Below are 18,562 nucleotides of genomic sequence, written 5' to 3' on the forward strand. Positions count from 1 at the left end.
CACCGTCTTCGCGGCCTTCGTGGGCCGCACCGTGCAGTGGATGGTGGACGCCGTCAGGTGGACCGGCCTGTTCGCCCGCTACACGGCGTCGGTGTTCGACTCCGTCTGCAGACTCCTGCACTGGGGGAAGAGGAGAAGTGGAGCCAAAGAGATCTGCCCGGGATCCGAGGTGGAGCCTCGGTGAAGGACTGACGAGGATGAGGAGGAAGAACTAAGAGGCCTTAACCGAGTCACACAAACAATGCTTTTGATATTTCTTTTTCATCTGTAGCAGTTCTGTTTGTACGTGTCGTATCGTGTGTGAACTGTGGGACGCTTTACATGCAGGTATCACATGTGGAACAGGGTAACAGAGTTTAGAGTCCAAAATGTTTCAAACAAAGATACTGTACGCTTGTTTTTGTTGAGTTTTCGCTCCAAACTCAGAGAAAGCTTCACACCAGGGGGGTCAAACATAAGGCCCGTCGGCCAAAACCGGGCAGCAGGAAGCTGCAATCCGGCCAAACCACCGGGAAAATTGTAAAAATTCCAAAGAAACCTTGGGTTTTAATGAACATAGAGTTTCATTAAAGTTTGCTTTATGTTGAGATTGGAGTCATTTTCAGGAGTAATTGTTTGGTTTTGCGAAAACATAGACGTTTTTGTCACGTATGCTCTGCACCACAACAAAGAAAAACCTCAATTTAAAGGTTATTATGGAACTATTTTACTGATCCAGCTCACTCCAGATGATATTGTGCTGCACGAAGCCGCTGAACTAAAGTGTGTTTGACACCCCTGGTTAATAAACTGTATTTTCTGTTATTTTTGGTGAGTGCAGCTCAGTTTCCTGCTGTTCCTTTATGCATTTCAAGTTATATGAGCGGATTGAAACAAATACACAGTCATGTAGTCTTATTTTAAAACCAGTGCCAAAAAAAAAAAAGTTTCAACACTTAACACGTCAGTAAAGTCATTTCAGTCTGTGGCTTCCAGACGTTTCTCTTGATTAATACGGTTTATTTTCAGGTGACAAAAAGTCCCCAAACACTGAAATTCCACATGTTTTCATAGTTTTGTGACCAAATCTTGCTTTGAAAATGTCTTATTTTTTAACCCATGTTTACTTTTCTAGTAAAACTTTGCGAGCACTGATTGAATGAAGTTCGAACATTAACATGATAAATATCTGGATTTTATATACGACCACTGCAACATGAATATAATGTATTATTTTCTTTGCGAACTAACAGCTTTCTGCGGTGTTTTTGAATGAATTTAATCTGTCATGTCTTCTTGGTTTTAATCTGTGGTATTCAAATATTTTCTCGTTTATTAAATTACTTTGATTGATCCCATTTAATTGGGGGATTAAACTGAATTAAAGCTGCGAATAACCAAACTGATCCTATTTTTTAGATATTCTGAAATGTCATAAAATACTGAAATCCACCACTTTTTCTTGAAGTTTTCACGAACAACTGGCAAAAGACTTCAAATCCCTTGAACGCAGTTCAGCTTTGCTCCCTGTGCTGAATGTACTCACTAATACTTGATTTATCTCCTCATGTCTTTAACTTGCACCTACTTATGTAATGATGTGTTATGTTTACTGGCTAGCACTTATCTTGAATGAAGAATGAACTCTAACATGGTGAACGTTTGTATTTTATGTCTTTTTTTTTTTAATGATGCAGCTTCATATGAAACCACTGATGTTTTATTTTTTTGTTCTGGTATTTGCTTTGAGCTGAAACGGCTTTCTGACGTGTCAAACCTTAAATCAGTCTGTGATATCCAAGTATTTTCTCTGATTCTTGTTTAATCGAGGAATTAAACACCAAAATAACTGAATCAATCTGACTTTTATGGTCTCAGCTGTTGAGAGAAAGCTTAAATCCACCAGTAGTTATGGAAGAAGAGCTTGAAACTGTTAATTTCTGTTATTTTCCAACAAGTTTTTTGCATGTACTGAATGAATTGAATGTACTGCAGAGGAAACGAACACTTAAAATCTAATTTTTTTTTACCTATACTTTTGTAGTGATGTGAATATTTTACTCATAGAATGAAGTATGAACACTAACATGGGCAGTATATTGAATGCTTATTATTTGCCTTTTTTTTCTCTTTTTTTAACAAAATGCACTAAAATGTCACATTAGACCAACTAACGTGTATTATTTTCTGCTATTTGCTTTGAGATCTAACGGCTTTCTGCAGTGTTTCTAAAATAATTCCTCTTAATCAATCTGTAATGCCTTCTCATTTTCAGTCTGTGGTATCTGAATAAAAGTCTCTTCTGCTAAATCTGCTGGATTAATCCTGTTTAATTGGGGGATTACATGCGAGTCAAGCTGCACAGAGCTGGATTAATCTGTCTTTGATTGGTCTAAATGACTGAAATCCGCCATGCATTCAAATCTGGAGAGGGACCTTTTCTTAATTTATTTTAAGTAGCTTTCTTGATGTAAACACAGAACAGAATGCACAAGATACAAGAACAAACTCAATACATACAAAGACATACGTGTTATCTGAGACTACTGAATGAATGAATGGTTTATTTTGGTTTCAGTTACAGTGAAAAAATTGATGGTTTATGTCAATAAAATGAACCAGAAAAGAAAGAATAATAATGGCAGCTCATTTCAAAAAGTATAAATAAAATACTGGAAATTCAACCTTTCAATACAACAGTGTGATTTAAGGATATTTCAACCTTTTTAAAGCTAAATAAGTGCTTTTTTCCCCCCATATTATTGAACTGATCATAATGACTGATCATCATTCATCGGCTGTTTCTTGAGAAAATTCCATAAATTGGACAAATTAAAGATTTGATTTCTGCAGCAGCAGACAGAGTACCACGGTCCTGCTGTAAGGCTTTTTTTTTTTTTTAAATATTGCAAATTATGATTTGGTTCTCCAGCAGACTTTAGTTTCATATCGTGCTGATGTTCTCCAGCTGACTCTGGTTTCATATCGCGCTGATGTTCTCCAGTAGACTTAGGTTTCATAGAGTGCTGATGTTCTCCAGTAGACTTAGGTTTCATAGAGTGCTGATGTTCTCCAGTAGACTTAGGTTTCATAGAGTGCTGATGTTCTCCAGTAGACTTAGGTTTCATAGAGTGCTGATGTTCTCCAGTAGACTTAGGTTTCATAACGTGCTGATGTTCTCCAGCCGACTCTGGTTTCATAACGTGCTGATGTTCTCCAACAGACTAAGGTTTCATAGCGTGCTGATGTTCTCCAGCAGACTTAGGTTTCATAACGTGCTGATGTTCTCACGCAACATTTAAAGCTGCGTGCATGCCTTCTGCCAGGCACCGTGCATCTCCATGTGAGGGATGAATGCCGTCCTGTCAGTCAGCACATCTGAAGGTACACACAGAACAGCCAGCGTGCCCTTTCCAATGGGCAGATTAAGATGATCATCTGCATGCGTGTCTGGATTACAGATGGCGATTAGACCCAAGAGAACAGCCTTGAGGAGGAGGAGGAGGAGGAGGGGGAGGGGGGGGGGGGGGTCGCCTTGACCCCAGACAGAGCTACAAAAGGCCCCGTCGGGCTTCTCCTCGCACCTTCAGAGCCCCACCGCTGAGTGACCGTTGAGAGGGACGAGCCTCCTGCTTCACCGTAGACTCCCCAGGCTGCGAGCCTTCGCCGGGAGCGAGATGGGAAACTCGACGGGCAGCACCGTGGACGACCTGCAGGCCGTGGAGATGCACCTCTGGTACAAGAAGTTCATGACGGAGTGTCCGTCGGGTCAGCTCACCCTGCACGAGTTCAAGCAGTTCTTCGGCCTGAGGGGCCTGGACCCCGAGGCCAACGCCTACATCGAGCAGATGTTTCGAACGTTCGACATGAACAAGGTGAGACTGAGCGGAAACTCACCGAGGGGCGTTTTCAAGGAGGTTTGGGTTTATAAACGGCGGGTTTTAAACCTAACGGGGAAGCAATGAGACTTTCTTACAGTTTGTTAAATCAAAAATTCTGCACGTTCAAATCCAGGTTGATGAATAATGGCCTTTTTTGTGTTTTACGAAGTTTAATTTTTAAATAAAGCACTTTAGAATTACTTTTCAATTCTGCAAATAAATGTTCATATTTAAACTTTTATTTGAAGAAACAACAGTTTTATTCTAATGATAATATATATTTTTCCAGTGGTAAACTTTTTTTAAGGAATGAAAGTTGCATCTTGTGATTATTTAACAAGTGATTTGCGTCTCTGCTTTAGTTTGATTTAAAAAATAAAAAAATAAAAAAAATCAGTGAAATATCAATTGATGCACAAGAAGATGATAATTGAGGTATATATTTAAAAAAAACAGTTTAGTATCTTAAAAAAACAAAAAAGAAACACTGAAAATAGGCTCAGTAAAAACAGTTGTAAAAAGAAAAACTCAATACAATACAACAAAATAGACTAAAAAGGAAAAAGGTATACATGATTGAAGACAGTCCTTATGATGTATTATTTTTTGTGCTTAAAATGCAGATATTTTGATTTACAACTTAAATCAAAATAATCTTATTTTAACTCCATGTTGGTCAAAAACATTCCTGGAATAAATTTTTTACTTTAAATCAATGAAACGCTTTTTCTGAAAATAGTGTTTGTTTTTTCTGTCAACTTCCCTCTCTTTTTTCATAGTAGCCACCATTTAGCTCTACTTATTAATATTTAACATTTCTTATTTAATTGTCATTGTTTTATTGACATTTAACTTGTATTCATTGTGTGTGAAGCAAAGTCACAGAGAATTTCCCTCTCGGTCTGTTTTATTCTTATGTATTTTGCTTTCATGGATGAAAAACGTATAACAACACAGAATAAAAAGGATAAAATAGTTTAAATATGAGTAAAAATAAGTTAATCAGACTTAAGATGGCTTGATGGAGAGTTAATGAGAATAAACTGAACTGTCATTGGTGAACAAAGTTGATCACAGTTAAATTGCATTTGCATTTTCTGATGTTTTAAACCTAATGTCCTTCTTATACTGTTAGAAAGCAGGTATTTAGAAGTAATAGTCTGAGTATTTGACTCTGATATCAAACTGGTTTTAAGTTATTCTGTCGGTTACGATGATCAGGAAGATTTTATTGCCACACTGACATGAATTTGTTCTGTATAAAACTCGTGTTATTTTTAAATTCTTGTTTTCCCAGTTCCCTTATTGATTGATTTACTTTATTTCCTCTTATTTACTTGCTTAACAATTAATTTCATATTATTCTATCTGCTGGAAAAAGATTTCCAGATGAATCTTTTTCCAGGTTTGAGTCCTTGAACGGGCTGCAGGCAAATCTAGTCGATGTTCAAATCAGTAAAAAGATTGTTAAACTGATTCACAAGGTGAAGTGCAGAAGTGATGAGGTCACGGCCGCAGGTGCGTCCAAATTTAGATCATCACAGAGGCGGGGATGATCTCTGTCAACGCTTTGAACGCCGAGATTATCATGCGATAGTGGAGATAATCCTCCCTCCGGCACACTTTGTTTCCTCTCTGAGAGACACGTGACGTCGAGGACAATGATGGAAAGATGTCTGATGCTCTTGTTTGCCCCCCCCGCCCCCCCGGCAGGACGGCTACATCGACTTCATGGAGTACGTGGCCGCGCTGAGCCTGGTCATGCGGGGAAAGATGGAGCACAAGCTGCGCTGGTACTTCAAACTGTACGACGTGGACGGAAACGGCTGCATCGACCGCCACGAGCTCCTCAACATCATCAAGGTGAAGCGCCGCTCTGAAACCAGCACCTCCGGCAGGCCTTTCACTCCGAGACTGGGAAAAAAAAGGAAGTGGGAAAGTGGGAAAACTCCCAGAAACTGACTGGCGACACACAAAAAAACAGCTGTATTTCTAAATGTGGAAAAAGTGATGTCCTTTAAAAAATATTGACTTCACAAGCATCTCTTCATCAGAGTATCTAATCATTCCTCATGTTTGTCATTTACAGATGTTTTGTGAACTTTCCCTAATCCCTCCTCCTCCTCTTCCTCCTCTTCTAGGCCATCCGAGCCATCAACGGGAATGAAAACCACGAGACCACAGCGGAGGATTTCACCAACAGCGTGTTTGACAGGATCGATATAAACGGAGACGGTGTGTGGAAGGGAAATGTGAAATGGAGACAATGAGAGAGAGAGAGGCTTAAACCTCTGTAGTGTCATCCAGACCAGCTTAGACTAACTAGTAACTCACTACAGCCTCTTGTGGTCCAACGGGGAATTACAAGGCAGATGAGGCGAGGCTAGCTGTGTATTTTCGCTCCAGTGCTGCAGCACGACGTACGAAAGACTTCAAGATTATATTGAAAGTTGTTTTCTCACACTCTGCTGATAGTTTTCATTTAATTCAGTAAATATTTGAATCAGAAAACATCACGAGAATATCAAATACTCTTTTAAACAGCAGCTCAGCCCTTTAGGGTCACTTAATTGAGTGTTTCACTAATAGGCGCTCTTAAAAGCTATTTTGAGTCTTTCTTTTAACTTAATAACATTTTAAAGTCATTTAAACTGAAAATCAATAAATATTTTATCAGATCTGAATAGATGGAGCGTGACGTTAAACCCTGGTGTCTGTCAACAGGTGAGCTTTCCCTGGATGAGTTTGTGGCTGGCGCCCGGAGTGACGAAGACTTCATGGAGGTGATGATGAAGAGTGTGGACCTGAGCCACATCGTGGCCATGATCCACAGCAGGAGGCGCAGCGTGTAGGCGCCTCCCTATCCTCCTCCTCCTCCTCATCATCATTCAGCACATCGCCTCTGGTAACAGGGTCGTTCATAGACTGGAGACTTCCATTAAGACTGAATCCACTTTGTCATGAAGCGTCGCCGACGGAGACGCAGGTTCAATCTGTGCACTTTAAAGAGGACGAGCCGGCCGGGCTCCACGGGCGGCGCATTGTCCTTGTCTAATGACCAAGGCCACCTCAGCATGAGGGTTGATCCCTCAGACGGTCCACTTACCCCCACAGATACCTCCAGGGATCCAGGAGTGGCAATTCCACGCTTTTAAATCTTTTTTTTCCCCCCTGCATTAAATTACTTAAATCTGTGTTTTTCCGCTCTCCCGTCAGCGGCTGTAAGAGGAGCAGGTCAAGATCTCCCACGTTTAACTTTTATATGTCATTTCTTAATTCTTTGAGATTATAGTGTGTGTGTGTGTGTGTGTGTGTGTGTGTGTGTGTGTGTGTGCGTGTGTGCGTGTGTGTGTTTCTTTGGAGGAATTATTAGCTTCCCATTCAGCACAATCGCATATCTCTTCGTGTTTCTTGGCTTTGCTCATCTGGTGCCTTCTGACTGCAGGATGTGTTTGGTTCAGCTTTTGCTCATTTCTACACTAAAAATGAACAATAAAAACACTAAGGACACTCTGCTGTCTTATTGTGTTGTTTGGAAAGCTACTGGAAGCTTCAAGGTGTGTTAAAAAAAAAAAAAAAAAAACCACAAGTCACCTTCCAGTATTTTAAAGTAAAACCGTATCAACTATTGTCACTTTAAAGTTAAAATAAACAAGAGTTTGAAAAGTCTGGTTCAACTACATTCATCAAGAGCTGTGGTGTTTTAATTTCTGCTCATTGATTCATTCACATTTCAGTCCACAAAACTGAAAACTGCTCTGCCTTCATGACAAATCACATCCTGGAAAGAGTTTTGTAGATTTCAGACAACTAAAAGTGTTCCAAGACTTACGTCTAAAAGTAAATAGTTAGCTTTTCTGTAAATTAACGTTTTATTTTACGTCCCTTCAAACTGCAATCAAACAACCGCAGGAGGACATCAACTGACAGTCGTCCGCTCAGACAGAACATAAAAACACAACAGAGGAGAAAAATCCTGCCCCTGAGCAAGGTGACGATGATTCACCTGCACGGTGCCAGCATCGCTCCACGTCAGGATAACAACCTGCAGGCGTCTCTCGGCTCCAGCATCATTTAAACTGAGGAAATTCATAAATACTCTCAGAGATTAAGATGTTTCTATATCCATCGTGACTATTCAATCTTATATTTTTACAAAGCCGAATCAAAATAGATAGGAGTTTCATTTAATCTGTACAAATATAGAGATCATAGATAAGTTTATCAATCCACCACAAGGGGGCAGCAACATAATTAGACTCCTTCCCAACGACACTGTTCTTTGTAGCTCTTTTTTTTTTTTGGTCTTCTGGTCGGTGTTTCGTCTCTTCAGGGTCACACGAAGTCGTAGAGATACTTGAGGATTTCAAAGTTGACCGTCCTGGAAGAGAGACGGCGGCGTGTTTACAGTCAATGTGTTTACAGTCAGTGTGTTTACAGTCAGTGTGTTTACAGTCAGTGTGTTTACAGTCAGTGTGTTTACAGTCAGTGTGAACACAGCAGGAGAGAAACGGCTCTGAACGCTCACCTGGATATGGCGCAGATGAAGTCCAGAGAGACGGAGCATTTGTATTTGGGGGCGTCGAGCTGGTCGTCGTGGCTGACCTGAGCCAGCAGCTGTAAGGTCACCAGAGACGAGATCTGACCCGAGGAGAGACACACCAACATCAGCCTCCGCTCCACTTCTTCCACTTTGATGCAGAGCCACGAGATGACGAGAGCCAGTTTCACAGATATGGGTCGAGCCTAATTTTCTAAAACCATTTCATGCTCAGGGCCGTAAATAGACCCCGTATGGGTAGAAACTGTGTTTATCAGGCTCGAGTCACAGAAAATGGAGCTCCTTAAACTGTGGAGAATATCCTTTAACATCCTCCGACTGGAACGCTCGCCTTCATTTGCTTATCTGGATTTTTATTTATTTATTTATTTTTAAATGGTGTGAAATTAACTTGTATATACTGAGGCACCCCGAGGCTTCGGCTAACTTTAGGAGGAAGATTACACAGCAGGACGAGACGAGGGGGAACACCGGACCACTTCAACTCGGAGCACAATCCTGCTTAGACTTTCTCATGTCTCACTGCACAACACATTGCTATTTTCTGGTCTTTCTTGATAACATAAAGAGTTTAGGGTTGAAGAGAAATACACGTGCACGACTCACAATCAGTTAAATAAACGATACCAAGACAAACACTAAACTGTGTCGCTGACCTGAGAGAAGATGCTGGCAGTCGGGGCGACCCTGCTGTCCACCACGCTGTAAAAAATGGCGAGCAGACGGTCGAGCGGGAAGGGCTTCGGCCCCAGGAGGTGGTTACTCGTCTAAAACAGGGAAACAGATTGTACAAACCTGTTAAATAAGTTACTCTAAAACTAAAACTTTTCAAACAAAGCCAGAACAAAATGTTAGAATAAAGAAAACCTTCTCGTTTTTCTTCAAGAACTTGGCTGTTTTTCGGATTTTTCCATGGTGCTGTTGGGCAGAAACAGCAGATTAGGACTATTTGAGGCTTTTTTATAATCACAAGCCACTAATAGTAGAAAAACGTGGGGATAAATATGTCAAAACCTTAAGAAAGAAGCGTTTATCTGTTCGTGCAGGGTTGTAGGAGGCCAGATAAGCAGCTATCAACAGGAACTTTGAGTAATACGGCAGTTCGACGTGAGTGTGCGCTGATAAACCTTTGAAAAGAGGGAAAGAATAAAGCAGATCAGCGTCTCCGCGATCATCTGTGTGCTGCGCGGGAAAGAAATGTCAGTTTGAGGACGACTGCACGGCGGCGGTGCAGCGTGCGAGCGCCTTCACAGTTTCACATCTGCTCCGCCGCTCGTGACTCAGAGAGTCGATACCTCTCAGAGCGCCGCTCCTCTCCCCCTCCGTCTGCTGCATCTGCTCCCACTGAAGACTGAGGACACACAGAGGACCGTGAGACGAAAAACCAGGTGGCCACAGTCTCCTGTGGACGTTCAGTAAAGAGAGTCCCCACCTGGAAACCTCCCGGATGTAAACCGTCTGCATGGCTTTTTTCAAGTGAGGCTCAATGTTTCTCCACAGCTTGTGCGTGTCTGTTTCCTTCACTGAAAACAAGCGAACACACAGAAACATAAATTGTGAATCAGAGTTGAACAAGCAACTTGAACAAAGACGAGTGAACGCCGGCAATTTTCCCCCAAACTCCACTGAATCCTTGATTTCACAGGTGACCTGAGGGTATAGGTCATTTTAAACACATGTAATTACTGCCAATAGAGACGCTATGTTCCCTTTTTTAAAACATAATAAAATGAAACAGGTACACATCGTCACTGATTGTCCAAAATAACAAGCCTCTTTCTTGTGAGGCAGACCGTCCATGACCTGCACACAAAGCTCCAACAGCGGGAAGCAATCCAGTATGGACTCTAAATCACCATCATAATTTCAAGCAGCACCCTAATCAGACAAAAGTGTTTACATGACACACTTTTAATTGGATCAATCATTAATCTGATTATCATCCATCCATGTAACCATCGGGTTCAGTTTAAGCAGCTCGCGATGGGCAGAGCCTCTCATTTCGGTTCTCTCTCATACAACTTATTAACGCTACCCAATTTAAAATGGTGACTGCGGAGGCGGGCGTGAACATTTAACCAGGAGCTCTGCATGGACATGGCTCCTCACCAATCAAATTCATTATTTCATTTTGTTAGTTTGAGTCAGAAATGCTTTGATTATTATGAAAACGGAAGTTATGTCCTCGGACCTTTCACTTCCAGATGTATCTGTTAACTGCTGGATGAGCATGCTTTATGGTACAATCAATGCATTTCATAAGATAACGCAATACTTGTTATAGGTGTTTTGAACCGTTTGCCTCAAAGTGTGCAGGCAGCGCAACTCTAAATAGAAAAATAAAAAATAAATCAAGAAAAGGGAGTATAATAACTGATTACCTCTTCCTTCTGTCAGCGGCTCACAGAACGTGGAAAAGTTGAGGGCGGCCTTGTTGATAAGAAACAAAGAGAGACGTGGACGATGCAACGATGAGGAAAAATCAAAGATGTCTTGTGTGGATTGGTAAGTGTGTGTGTTCCTGTCTGACCAGGTGACGCAGCTCTCGGAGGTCTCGACAGACGGAGAAAAAGACCCCCAGCAGGATGTTGATGAAGGACGAGTAAAGCTCAGCCGAGTACGAAGGATGTTTGTCCTGGGATAAAATCTGCTGCAGCTCACCTGCAAACAGAGAAAGAAAAAACTCAACTAAATTGTGAGGAGAATCTCATTGAGTCACTCGTGCTCAGTGCTGAATTCATACAGTGGTGACTTGTAATGCTATATTTCCCGACGAAGTGTTAGAACAGAGTCACAGGGACAGCTCGCACATCTCACGCGGCATGTGGCAGCGTGCGTCACGGTTATGCAGCGCGATCTCGGGCTGATAATACCTTTACTGTAGTCGGGGAAGTGGAGCAGCAGTGGCTCGAAGCAGCCGTTGTTTGGTCTGAATACGTCCCACACGATTTCACTGAGCAGGATGACGGTGATGTTGTCCTCGACCTGGACACACAAGTGTTTCACGTTGTAGTAGGTTTTTGTTTACGCCGCTGCACAGAGAGAGGATGCACTCGTCACAACAACCACGTCCTCTCAGTGGGTTCATATGGACAGGACTAATGGTTGTCTTTGATTCCAGTAGTGAGCACCTGGGGGGACAGACAGGATGCAGGGAAAGCTCGAAACGGTGAGGCCGTCTTTGTTTGAACTCACAACAAGTTTGTTCATCCAGAGATGAGGCAAATGAAGTCCCCGGTTCTTTGTTGTTGTTTTTTTTATAGCTGCTGTTTCCAGACTGGCACAGGTGAGTTTTAGGACCGACAACAGTTTGACAGTGTGTGAACACCCACCTTGATGTGCATAAAAACACACACGTCATTGACATGAAGAGGTCTCAGCCGCAGCGGCGTGCATTACAGCAATCTACTCTGTGTGTCACATCATGGAGCTTCAAACATTCAAAGCTTCAAATAGCAGCAACTTAAGGAACAAATATGGTGAAGTACAAGTTGCTTTGTTACAGAACCATGATGCTCCCCACGTCACCACAGAGCATGGCACATTCCATGTCGTCATGGAAAAAAACTTCACTACAACAGCAAAACTTGGCGTAAAAGCGGGAAGAACTAAGTCTAAAGTATTAATTCACATTTCGGTCCACATGAGCAGATGTGAAAACAGCTGTAAGTTAAACTCAGAGGTGAGCGAAACGACTTAACTTCAACACACATCTGATGACCTGCTGCTGTGATTTGTTCTGGTTGTTTTACCGTGGGGGTAATTGTTCAATGGTTATTTATTGGCTTTCACGGGTCTCGCTCACCAAAGAAAGGAAGTCGTTGGAACTTTCCGGTCAAATCAAACACACGACACGCCCACAATCTACCACTCAAAATGTGTCAGGTCACTCACATTCATCAAAAATTAAACAATTTCTCTTCATCGTCGCCCCAAAAACAACAACATCAACATGGCTGACTTGATTAAAAAAAAAAAAAAAGGACAAGGTCAAACTTTCTCACCAGTTCTTGAAGACGAAGGAGTGCCGGGAGGAGATTAGCATCAGCGTCTCTCAGGAGCTCCGCTTTCTCCATCACCTGAAAAAGGTACGTGTGCATTTTGCCATCATTTGATGAAATCCATCCGCAGCGAAGAAGAAGCTGTGAATGTGGAACCTCGAATAGCATCTATTTACAATCACTATTATTCAGAGGAACACACAACCTTTTTCTGTCACTGAAGCCGAAAACACTGGCAGACGAAACAATCACAAGCATTTCCAGGCCGGCTCGATTCTAAAAAGTGTCTTACTATGTTCTTTCTCTGACGTGTGCAAATCTAAATCTGGCACTCACGATGTATCGGGTCTGCCGGGCTGGCGACTGCAGGCGCTGCTGCTTGTAGAGCCGCACGAAGTCGGACATGGAAGGGGCCCGGGGGAGCAGCGAGGCGGCGTCGGAGCCGAAGAAGGACAGCAGCACTCGTTCAAACAGCGGCGCCATCGACACACATTCAACACAGCTGACTGCGACGTGAGGCAGCTGGAGAGGATGATGAGGAGTGATACGATGTTGGGTTTTTCCAATACAGACATGAAATTTATCGAGAACAAGGATTTTTTTGTTCTTTTCAGCCTTTGTCCAATCTACTGAGCACAATGCAGTCTGTCCAAACATAAGCATTAAGCTCCTGCGCCATGTGAAGCATCCAGTGACACATATTAAGCCCAGCGTATGAGGGTACCGACAGGAACGCGGGCTCGCCATCTGCACGTGTTACCTTTGGTAAATACTTGAGGCTTGCAAACAAACAAAAGCCCCTTTCAGTTTTAAAGACTCTGAACATCTAATGTCACTCTCACCTCCAGCTCCTCCAGTAAGACGTCCATCACATAACTTTTCCCTGAAGCTCGGTGTCCGTAGATGAAGATGGAAGGGTAGCTGTACTGCTGCGGCTGCGGGGACAAAATCTAGTCTCTTAATCGTCATCAATATTAAATATGCAAGCACAATCTCACCACATTGCAAACTTTAATCAGCCTTTATTATGGTAAATAAACTAGGGGGTCAGTAATCAGTCATGCAATGTATACTTTTGTAATTCTTACCAACTTTTTTGGGAATGTAATTTAATTTAGGGCCTTACATTCGATTAAAAATTGCCCCAACTGCTTTTATTAAACGAAATTATGTATCTATTGCACATAGAGAGGTGTAGCTGGTTAAAGGCAGAGTGCATTAAGGTCAGACCAGCAATCCATTGCAGAGAGAGACGCGATCACACGCAGTCAATTAACATAACATTTAAATAGTGACTCAGAAGTGTGGGAGGAGGCTGGAGCATGTGTAACTAACCTCTACAACCTCACATTTAAATAATTATTAAGATTTATTCTAATTCTGACACCAGTACCATGCAATTATATGGTGATTTCAGAGTCAGTAATTAGGATCTGCTCTGGATGAAAACCAGGCGGTGGTTTCTGTCGTACCTCTCCCAGCAGCGACAGCAGCATCCCCGCCTGGACGTCCCTGCAGGGCAGCCGCTCCGCGACCCTCCGCAGCTTCTCCTCATCGTATCCTGACACCTGAAGCAGCGCCGACATGTCGCTCTTCAACTTTCCGGCTCCCAAAAAAACAACCTAGAAATACTAACACAAACAGCAACTTTCAATGTAAGGAGTGTGTTCAGCTAGAATAACACACTCGAACGACGGCTAACGGTGTAAGTTATTGCCTGTAAACACGACAATGCGATGTAAAGACACTCATACGTGTCAATAAATATCTAACACACTTGAAATGCAGGTAAAGAGCAGTGGAAAGTTGGAAAAACACAAGGAAAACACACTTGGGACTCACTGGATTTTCGCGCGCCTTTAGATTACGTCACTGTCGTCATTTTACTGCAGCCAATCAGAAGCGACTCTTCAATTCTGGGTAATGTAGTTCAAATTTAAAGAATTGTTAAACTGACATTAAACTGATTTATTGGCTTTTTAAAAAAATTATAAACATATACCAGTTACAGCTTCATATATAACAATACAAATATTAAACATTATGATTGCTGAGCTGCAATTCTCTGTCATAAACTGAAATATAGAAGAATCGGAATCAGTGTTTTGATGAAGTACACTCATATCTATTTAAAGTGATTGTTGTGAAGCAACTTTCTTTAATATTAAATGCATGGTTTGTACATGTATGTTTCACACCGTACATGTACAGACCAAGCATTGGGTGAATCTTGCTAAATTTAAATGTCAGATTGTTTGACACAATAAATACAAAGCATAATGCAAATACATATCGTTTATGAGGAAGCTGTTTTTGAACAGAATATTGCAACTATTATCATACAAGCATCACATAATTTTAGAATAGAATTCTGTGAATGAAGGTGATATTCATGAAGATTACACTGGAAATAAATAACCGCTAATTCACGTTTATTGATAGACATATACAGTGTGGACCAATGGTTTTCAAAGTGTTTCACAGCCCCACTGAGCTAGAAGGTTCCCCCTCCAAAATTAGTTGATATTGATCAATATCAAGGATAATAAGATGGGAATGGTCAGCCGCTGTCTCTATTTGCGTAGCTAGAATGGGGTGCTCTCAGAAAGATTTAACTAATAACAATATTAGCCTCCAGAGTGTCATGACTAATAATAATCCAATTTGGTTGTCTATATGAATGTCCATGTGTAAAAACAAATAACAGCACCCACTAGTGGCCCAACAGTGAAACTACACTGTTTCCGTGTAAATGGACATCATTTTCAAAAATGATGCAGTGTAAACACAAAACTTTTCTGAAACAAAAATGCAAAAACGACCCGTTTTCACTTGAAGCTTCATTTGAACTACAGTGGCAATTATCCGGTGGTCCCTGGTGCTGCTGCTGTGAAACACATTGAAGAATGAAACACATCTATTCATTAAGACAAACAAACAAACAAACAAACAAACTTGTACCACTTGAACATTATTAATTCAGTTTGCCCCCATACTATATGTTTTGATCACCCTCCACCTGCCCCAATGAGTGAATGAAGTACATATACTGAAAAGCATCTGGCACCCTGGGGTCCAAAGCGTCTAGAGACGCTCCTGGATGCGGGGTTGGCGTAGTGTATTTGTGCACATCCTGACGTTCCCGGTGCGCACTGTTTGCGCACTATGCATGAAGCAGCCTGTGTGTGTTTGAGATTGCGCGCCTTGCGGGGCGAACACACGTCAGACAGGGATTAAGGGATGTGGGCTGGCTCTAATATCCAGAGTTTACCTCCAGCTCTGATTCAGGAGGATCCGTCTCGTCACACGGAGCAGGAGCGCAGCGGCGGAGGATGGACGTGAAGGCAGAGGCAGCGTGAATCTTCTCGGTGGATGATGATTTGTCAAGCTGCTCTCCGTATTTCTGCATCCGATGAGTGAGACACCACAGAGATGCCAGCAGAGATCCGACCCTGCCAGCTGTGAACGACGGCGCGGAGAAGTTGTGCAGAAAATCGCGATCAGATGAGGCGGATGTGAGTTTTCTGCAGACAGGTTTGTAGATCCAGAGCTCCCCCCTCCACCATCTCTCTCTCACCCACACACCGGAGGATGATCCCGGGGGCCCCCAGCAGCATCACCATGCTCCCCGCCTCCGAGGCTGCAAAGATCTACCAGACCAACTACGTGCGCAACTCGCGCGCCATCGGCGTGCTGTGGGCCATCTTCACCATCCTCTTCGCCATCGTCAACGTGGTGTGCTTCATCCAGCCCTACTGGATCGGCGACGGCATGGACACGCCGCAGGCGGGCTACTTCGGTCTGTTCCACTACTGCATCGGGAACGGCTTGTCCCGGGACCTGACCTGCCAGGGCAGCTTCACCGAGTTCAGCAGCATCCCGTCCAGCGCCTTCAAGGCTGCGTCCTTCTTCATCGGCATGTCCATGGTGCTAGTGCTCACCTGCATCGGCTGCTTCGCGCTCTTCTTCTTCTGCAGCACCGGCACCGTGTACAAGATCTGCGGCTGGATGCAGCTGGCTGCAGGTAAGGAGGGATGCTTTCAGCCCACACGGGTGCAAAAGCTTCAAAATCTGCTCACAGTTTAGAATTATTCACTGAAGTCCACACTGTGCAAGAAATAACATTTTGAATACAACAGAAATGTTACACTTCATATTATACTTGCAAGATGCAAAGCATGAACAAACTGTCAAAATGTCCAGATGTTCCCTGTTTCTTTAGTCTAATTTAGAAACTAAACTCAGCGAAACTTTCAAGTTTCAAAACATTATATAACTGTCTGAGGTGTAGGGGGAGTGGAAAAAACGCCTCGAGGAGATTTAAACTTCAGATCTAAACAATTTACCTCTCATTATAAAGTCTTAAAAACAGTGATTTTAAATACATAAACACAGGTCAACAGCCAGGAAAAGCGAATTTTTCATCACTTGAATGCAACATATTCTAAATATTGTGATTTATCTGTTGAGACTTGCTGATAAATCTTCCAGGGAAGCTCTCTTCACAGGTGTGTGGGTTTTCTGTGATTTGCAATGTCTTCAAACACAAATTGGAAAAATGCAAATGTGTCTTTTCCACATTCAATGACACAGGAAAGCTTTTCTCTTTGCATCTTTAAACACCGACTGCATTTAAACACAAAGGAAGAAAGGCATGTAGAGAGAATTAAAGGAATCCGGGGAGTAGAGGCGTGCAGTGCTGACTGAACTGCTTTCCTCTGCCTTTAATTACTTTTTCAGTCCATCTCTGAAGCAGATAAAGAAACTGCACAGATCTTGGTTTCTATCCAAAATAATTTCTTTTCCAATAGTGGCACAGCTCAGCTTTAGATCTCAGCCAACTCTTTCAGCACTTCGGGGAAAACAACAGTAAATATCAGCTTAAAAAGGCTTCTGCCTTGCTATTTATTTTTGGGTCGGTAAAGCAGAGCTGCAGTAAAATGATAGAAAATTTGATTTTTTTTTACTTAAACCTGGATGTTTAACATTTTACTATTCTTGCAAGTGCGTTTAGAGTTCATGTTGCAAAAACAAAAGAAAATCTTTCAGGTTACTGTTTGTTGTTTAAGTGGGTTTCAATTAGAGATGTGTGATATCACCAATACACCATAGCGAGGATCACAAATATTGAGGGCAACTGGAAGAATTTACCGACACAAAAACAGACATCTGTGGTAATGAATTACCAATATGCTGCTACTGATCTGCCCATCACTACTTTCAGGAAGTGTTTCTGCATCTCAGACGTTGTTCAGTAAAAATATTCATCATATTGTGACCAAGTTTTCATGCACATTTGTCCGTCGTGTGTTTGGTGATATTTGGACACAACACTGGAACATCATGTGGTGATGAAGACGATCCTAAAGCTGCAGCGTGTCACAGACCTCTTCTTTTATGTATTTTGCCTGCTGAAGTAGTTTGAATCACTGAGGGTGGATTTTGTCTTCATTGTTCCTGCTGTTATTATTGTGGCCAGCAGAGGGCGGTCTACAAACGCTCACATTCACCCGTCCCATGGTTCGCGGTAACAGAAAAGGAGTTTTTGGGATATTTGATTTGTCTCTTGACAGCATGAAACGTTGAGTCAGTGAGTTTTCTGGGCCGTTGGCTTCGCTTGTGTCTGGGAGCGGCTGCTGTGACCTTCGGGTGGATTTGTGCTGATATCAACATTGTTGAAACCTAAAAGGTTACAAGAGGTTTCTTCAAATAATTGATTTTGATGGCTCCCTTTACTATTCCTTGAACAAATTACTTATAAACAAACTCTTTTGTCGAGGTGTTTGTTTCTCTGTGTTGTTTCCACTGGGCCGCTGTAAACAATATCTAAAGTATTGGCATTATCCTAAGCTGATGTCTCCAGTGACGATACCATTTCATTAAACTCCTGTTTACTGGTCTTCAACCCATTGATCCTTAATTTAGCCTCAACTTTAGCATTAGCCTGTGCATACTGTTTAGCATTAGCAGCATTGGTTTTGTTGCTCATTCTTCACATTGTCATTAATTCATGAATCCACATTTTAAACATCCAGCTCCTAGAGCGCCTCCTCGCCACTTCCTTCATCTGAACTTAACATCACAAACACATCGAGACGCACTGACTTAAGGTGACGATCACAACTGGAGTGTGTAGCTGT

At 42.2% G+C, this 18,562-nt stretch overlaps 3 protein-coding genes across 4 annotated transcripts in view; 2 read left to right on the forward strand and 1 right to left on the reverse strand.

Annotated features, from left to right (window-relative positions):
* Nucleotides 1-3,499: 3,499 nt before the first annotated feature.
* Nucleotides 3,500-7,545, forward strand: guca1aa (guanylate cyclase activator 1Aa). The gene is made up of 4 exons (XM_080492035.1): nt 3,500-3,854; nt 5,574-5,723; nt 6,002-6,095; nt 6,585-7,545. Exons 1-4 carry the CDS (start codon nt 3,657-3,659, stop codon nt 6,710-6,712), a joined length of 570 nt encoding a protein of 189 aa, XP_080348161.1. The 5' UTR covers nt 3,500-3,656; the 3' UTR covers nt 6,713-7,545.
* On the reverse strand, nt 7,452-14,290 carry orc5 (origin recognition complex, subunit 5). Of its 2 annotated transcripts, none has more exons than XM_080492033.1 (15): nt 14,265-14,290; nt 13,895-14,053; nt 13,265-13,357; nt 12,759-12,944; nt 12,426-12,500; nt 11,295-11,406; nt 10,952-11,082; nt 10,803-10,851; nt 9,854-9,944; nt 9,717-9,772; nt 9,436-9,548; nt 9,289-9,339; nt 9,078-9,188; nt 8,389-8,501; nt 7,452-8,241 (listed from the first exon to the last, which is right to left on the reverse strand). In XM_080492033.1, the coding sequence occupies exons 2-15, from the start codon at nt 14,006-14,008 to the stop codon at nt 8,196-8,198; spliced, it is 1,341 nt and encodes a 446-aa protein (XP_080348159.1). In that variant the 5' UTR covers nt 14,009-14,053; nt 14,265-14,290; the 3' UTR covers nt 7,452-8,195. The 2 variants fall into 2 exon arrangements, with proteins under 2 accessions (XP_080348159.1, XP_080348160.1); XM_080492034.1 differs by having other exon boundaries at nt 7,529-8,241; nt 14,254-14,288.
* A 1,279-nt stretch (nt 14,291-15,569) lies between these two features.
* Nucleotides 15,570-18,562, forward strand: part of lhfpl3 (LHFPL tetraspan subfamily member 3) — a 32,055-nt gene continuing 29,062 nt past the window's right edge. The window contains exon 1 of the mRNA XM_080492430.1: nt 15,570-16,446. Coding sequence (XP_080348556.1) covers nt 16,014-16,446 — 433 coding nt within the window. The 5' untranslated portion in view covers nt 15,570-16,013. The remainder of the gene's footprint in view (nt 16,447-18,562) is intronic.

This window comes from Lipophrys pholis (genome assembly GCF_963383615.2).
Source record: "Lipophrys pholis genome assembly, chromosome: 22".
In the NCBI taxonomy this organism is placed as follows: Eukaryota; Metazoa; Chordata; class Actinopteri; order Blenniiformes; family Blenniidae; genus Lipophrys; species Lipophrys pholis.

Bases quoted from the DNA above. Each gene is read 5' to 3' on its own strand.
- orc5 (XM_080492033.1), bottom strand. From the start codon at position 14,008: ATGTCGGCGCTGCTTCAGGTGTCAGGATACGATGAGGAGAAGCTGCGG. The intron at 13,358-13,894 runs GTACGACAGAAA...TTGTCCCCGCAG, and splicing joins TGCTGTCGCTGCTGGGAGAG to CCGCAGCAGTACAGCTACCC. The intron at 9,189-9,288 runs GTTTTCTTTATT...TCCCTGTTTTAG, and splicing joins TCTTGAAGAAAAACGAGAAG to ACGAGTAACCACCTCCTGGG.
- guca1aa (XM_080492035.1), top strand. From the start codon at position 3,657: ATGGGAAACTCGACGGGCAGCACCGTGGACGACCTGCAGGCCGTGGAG. The intron at 3,855-5,573 runs GTGAGACTGAGC...CCCCCCCGGCAG, and splicing joins GAACGTTCGACATGAACAAG to GACGGCTACATCGACTTCAT. The intron at 5,724-6,001 runs GTGAAGCGCCGC...CTCCTCTTCTAG, and splicing joins AGCTCCTCAACATCATCAAG to GCCATCCGAGCCATCAACGG.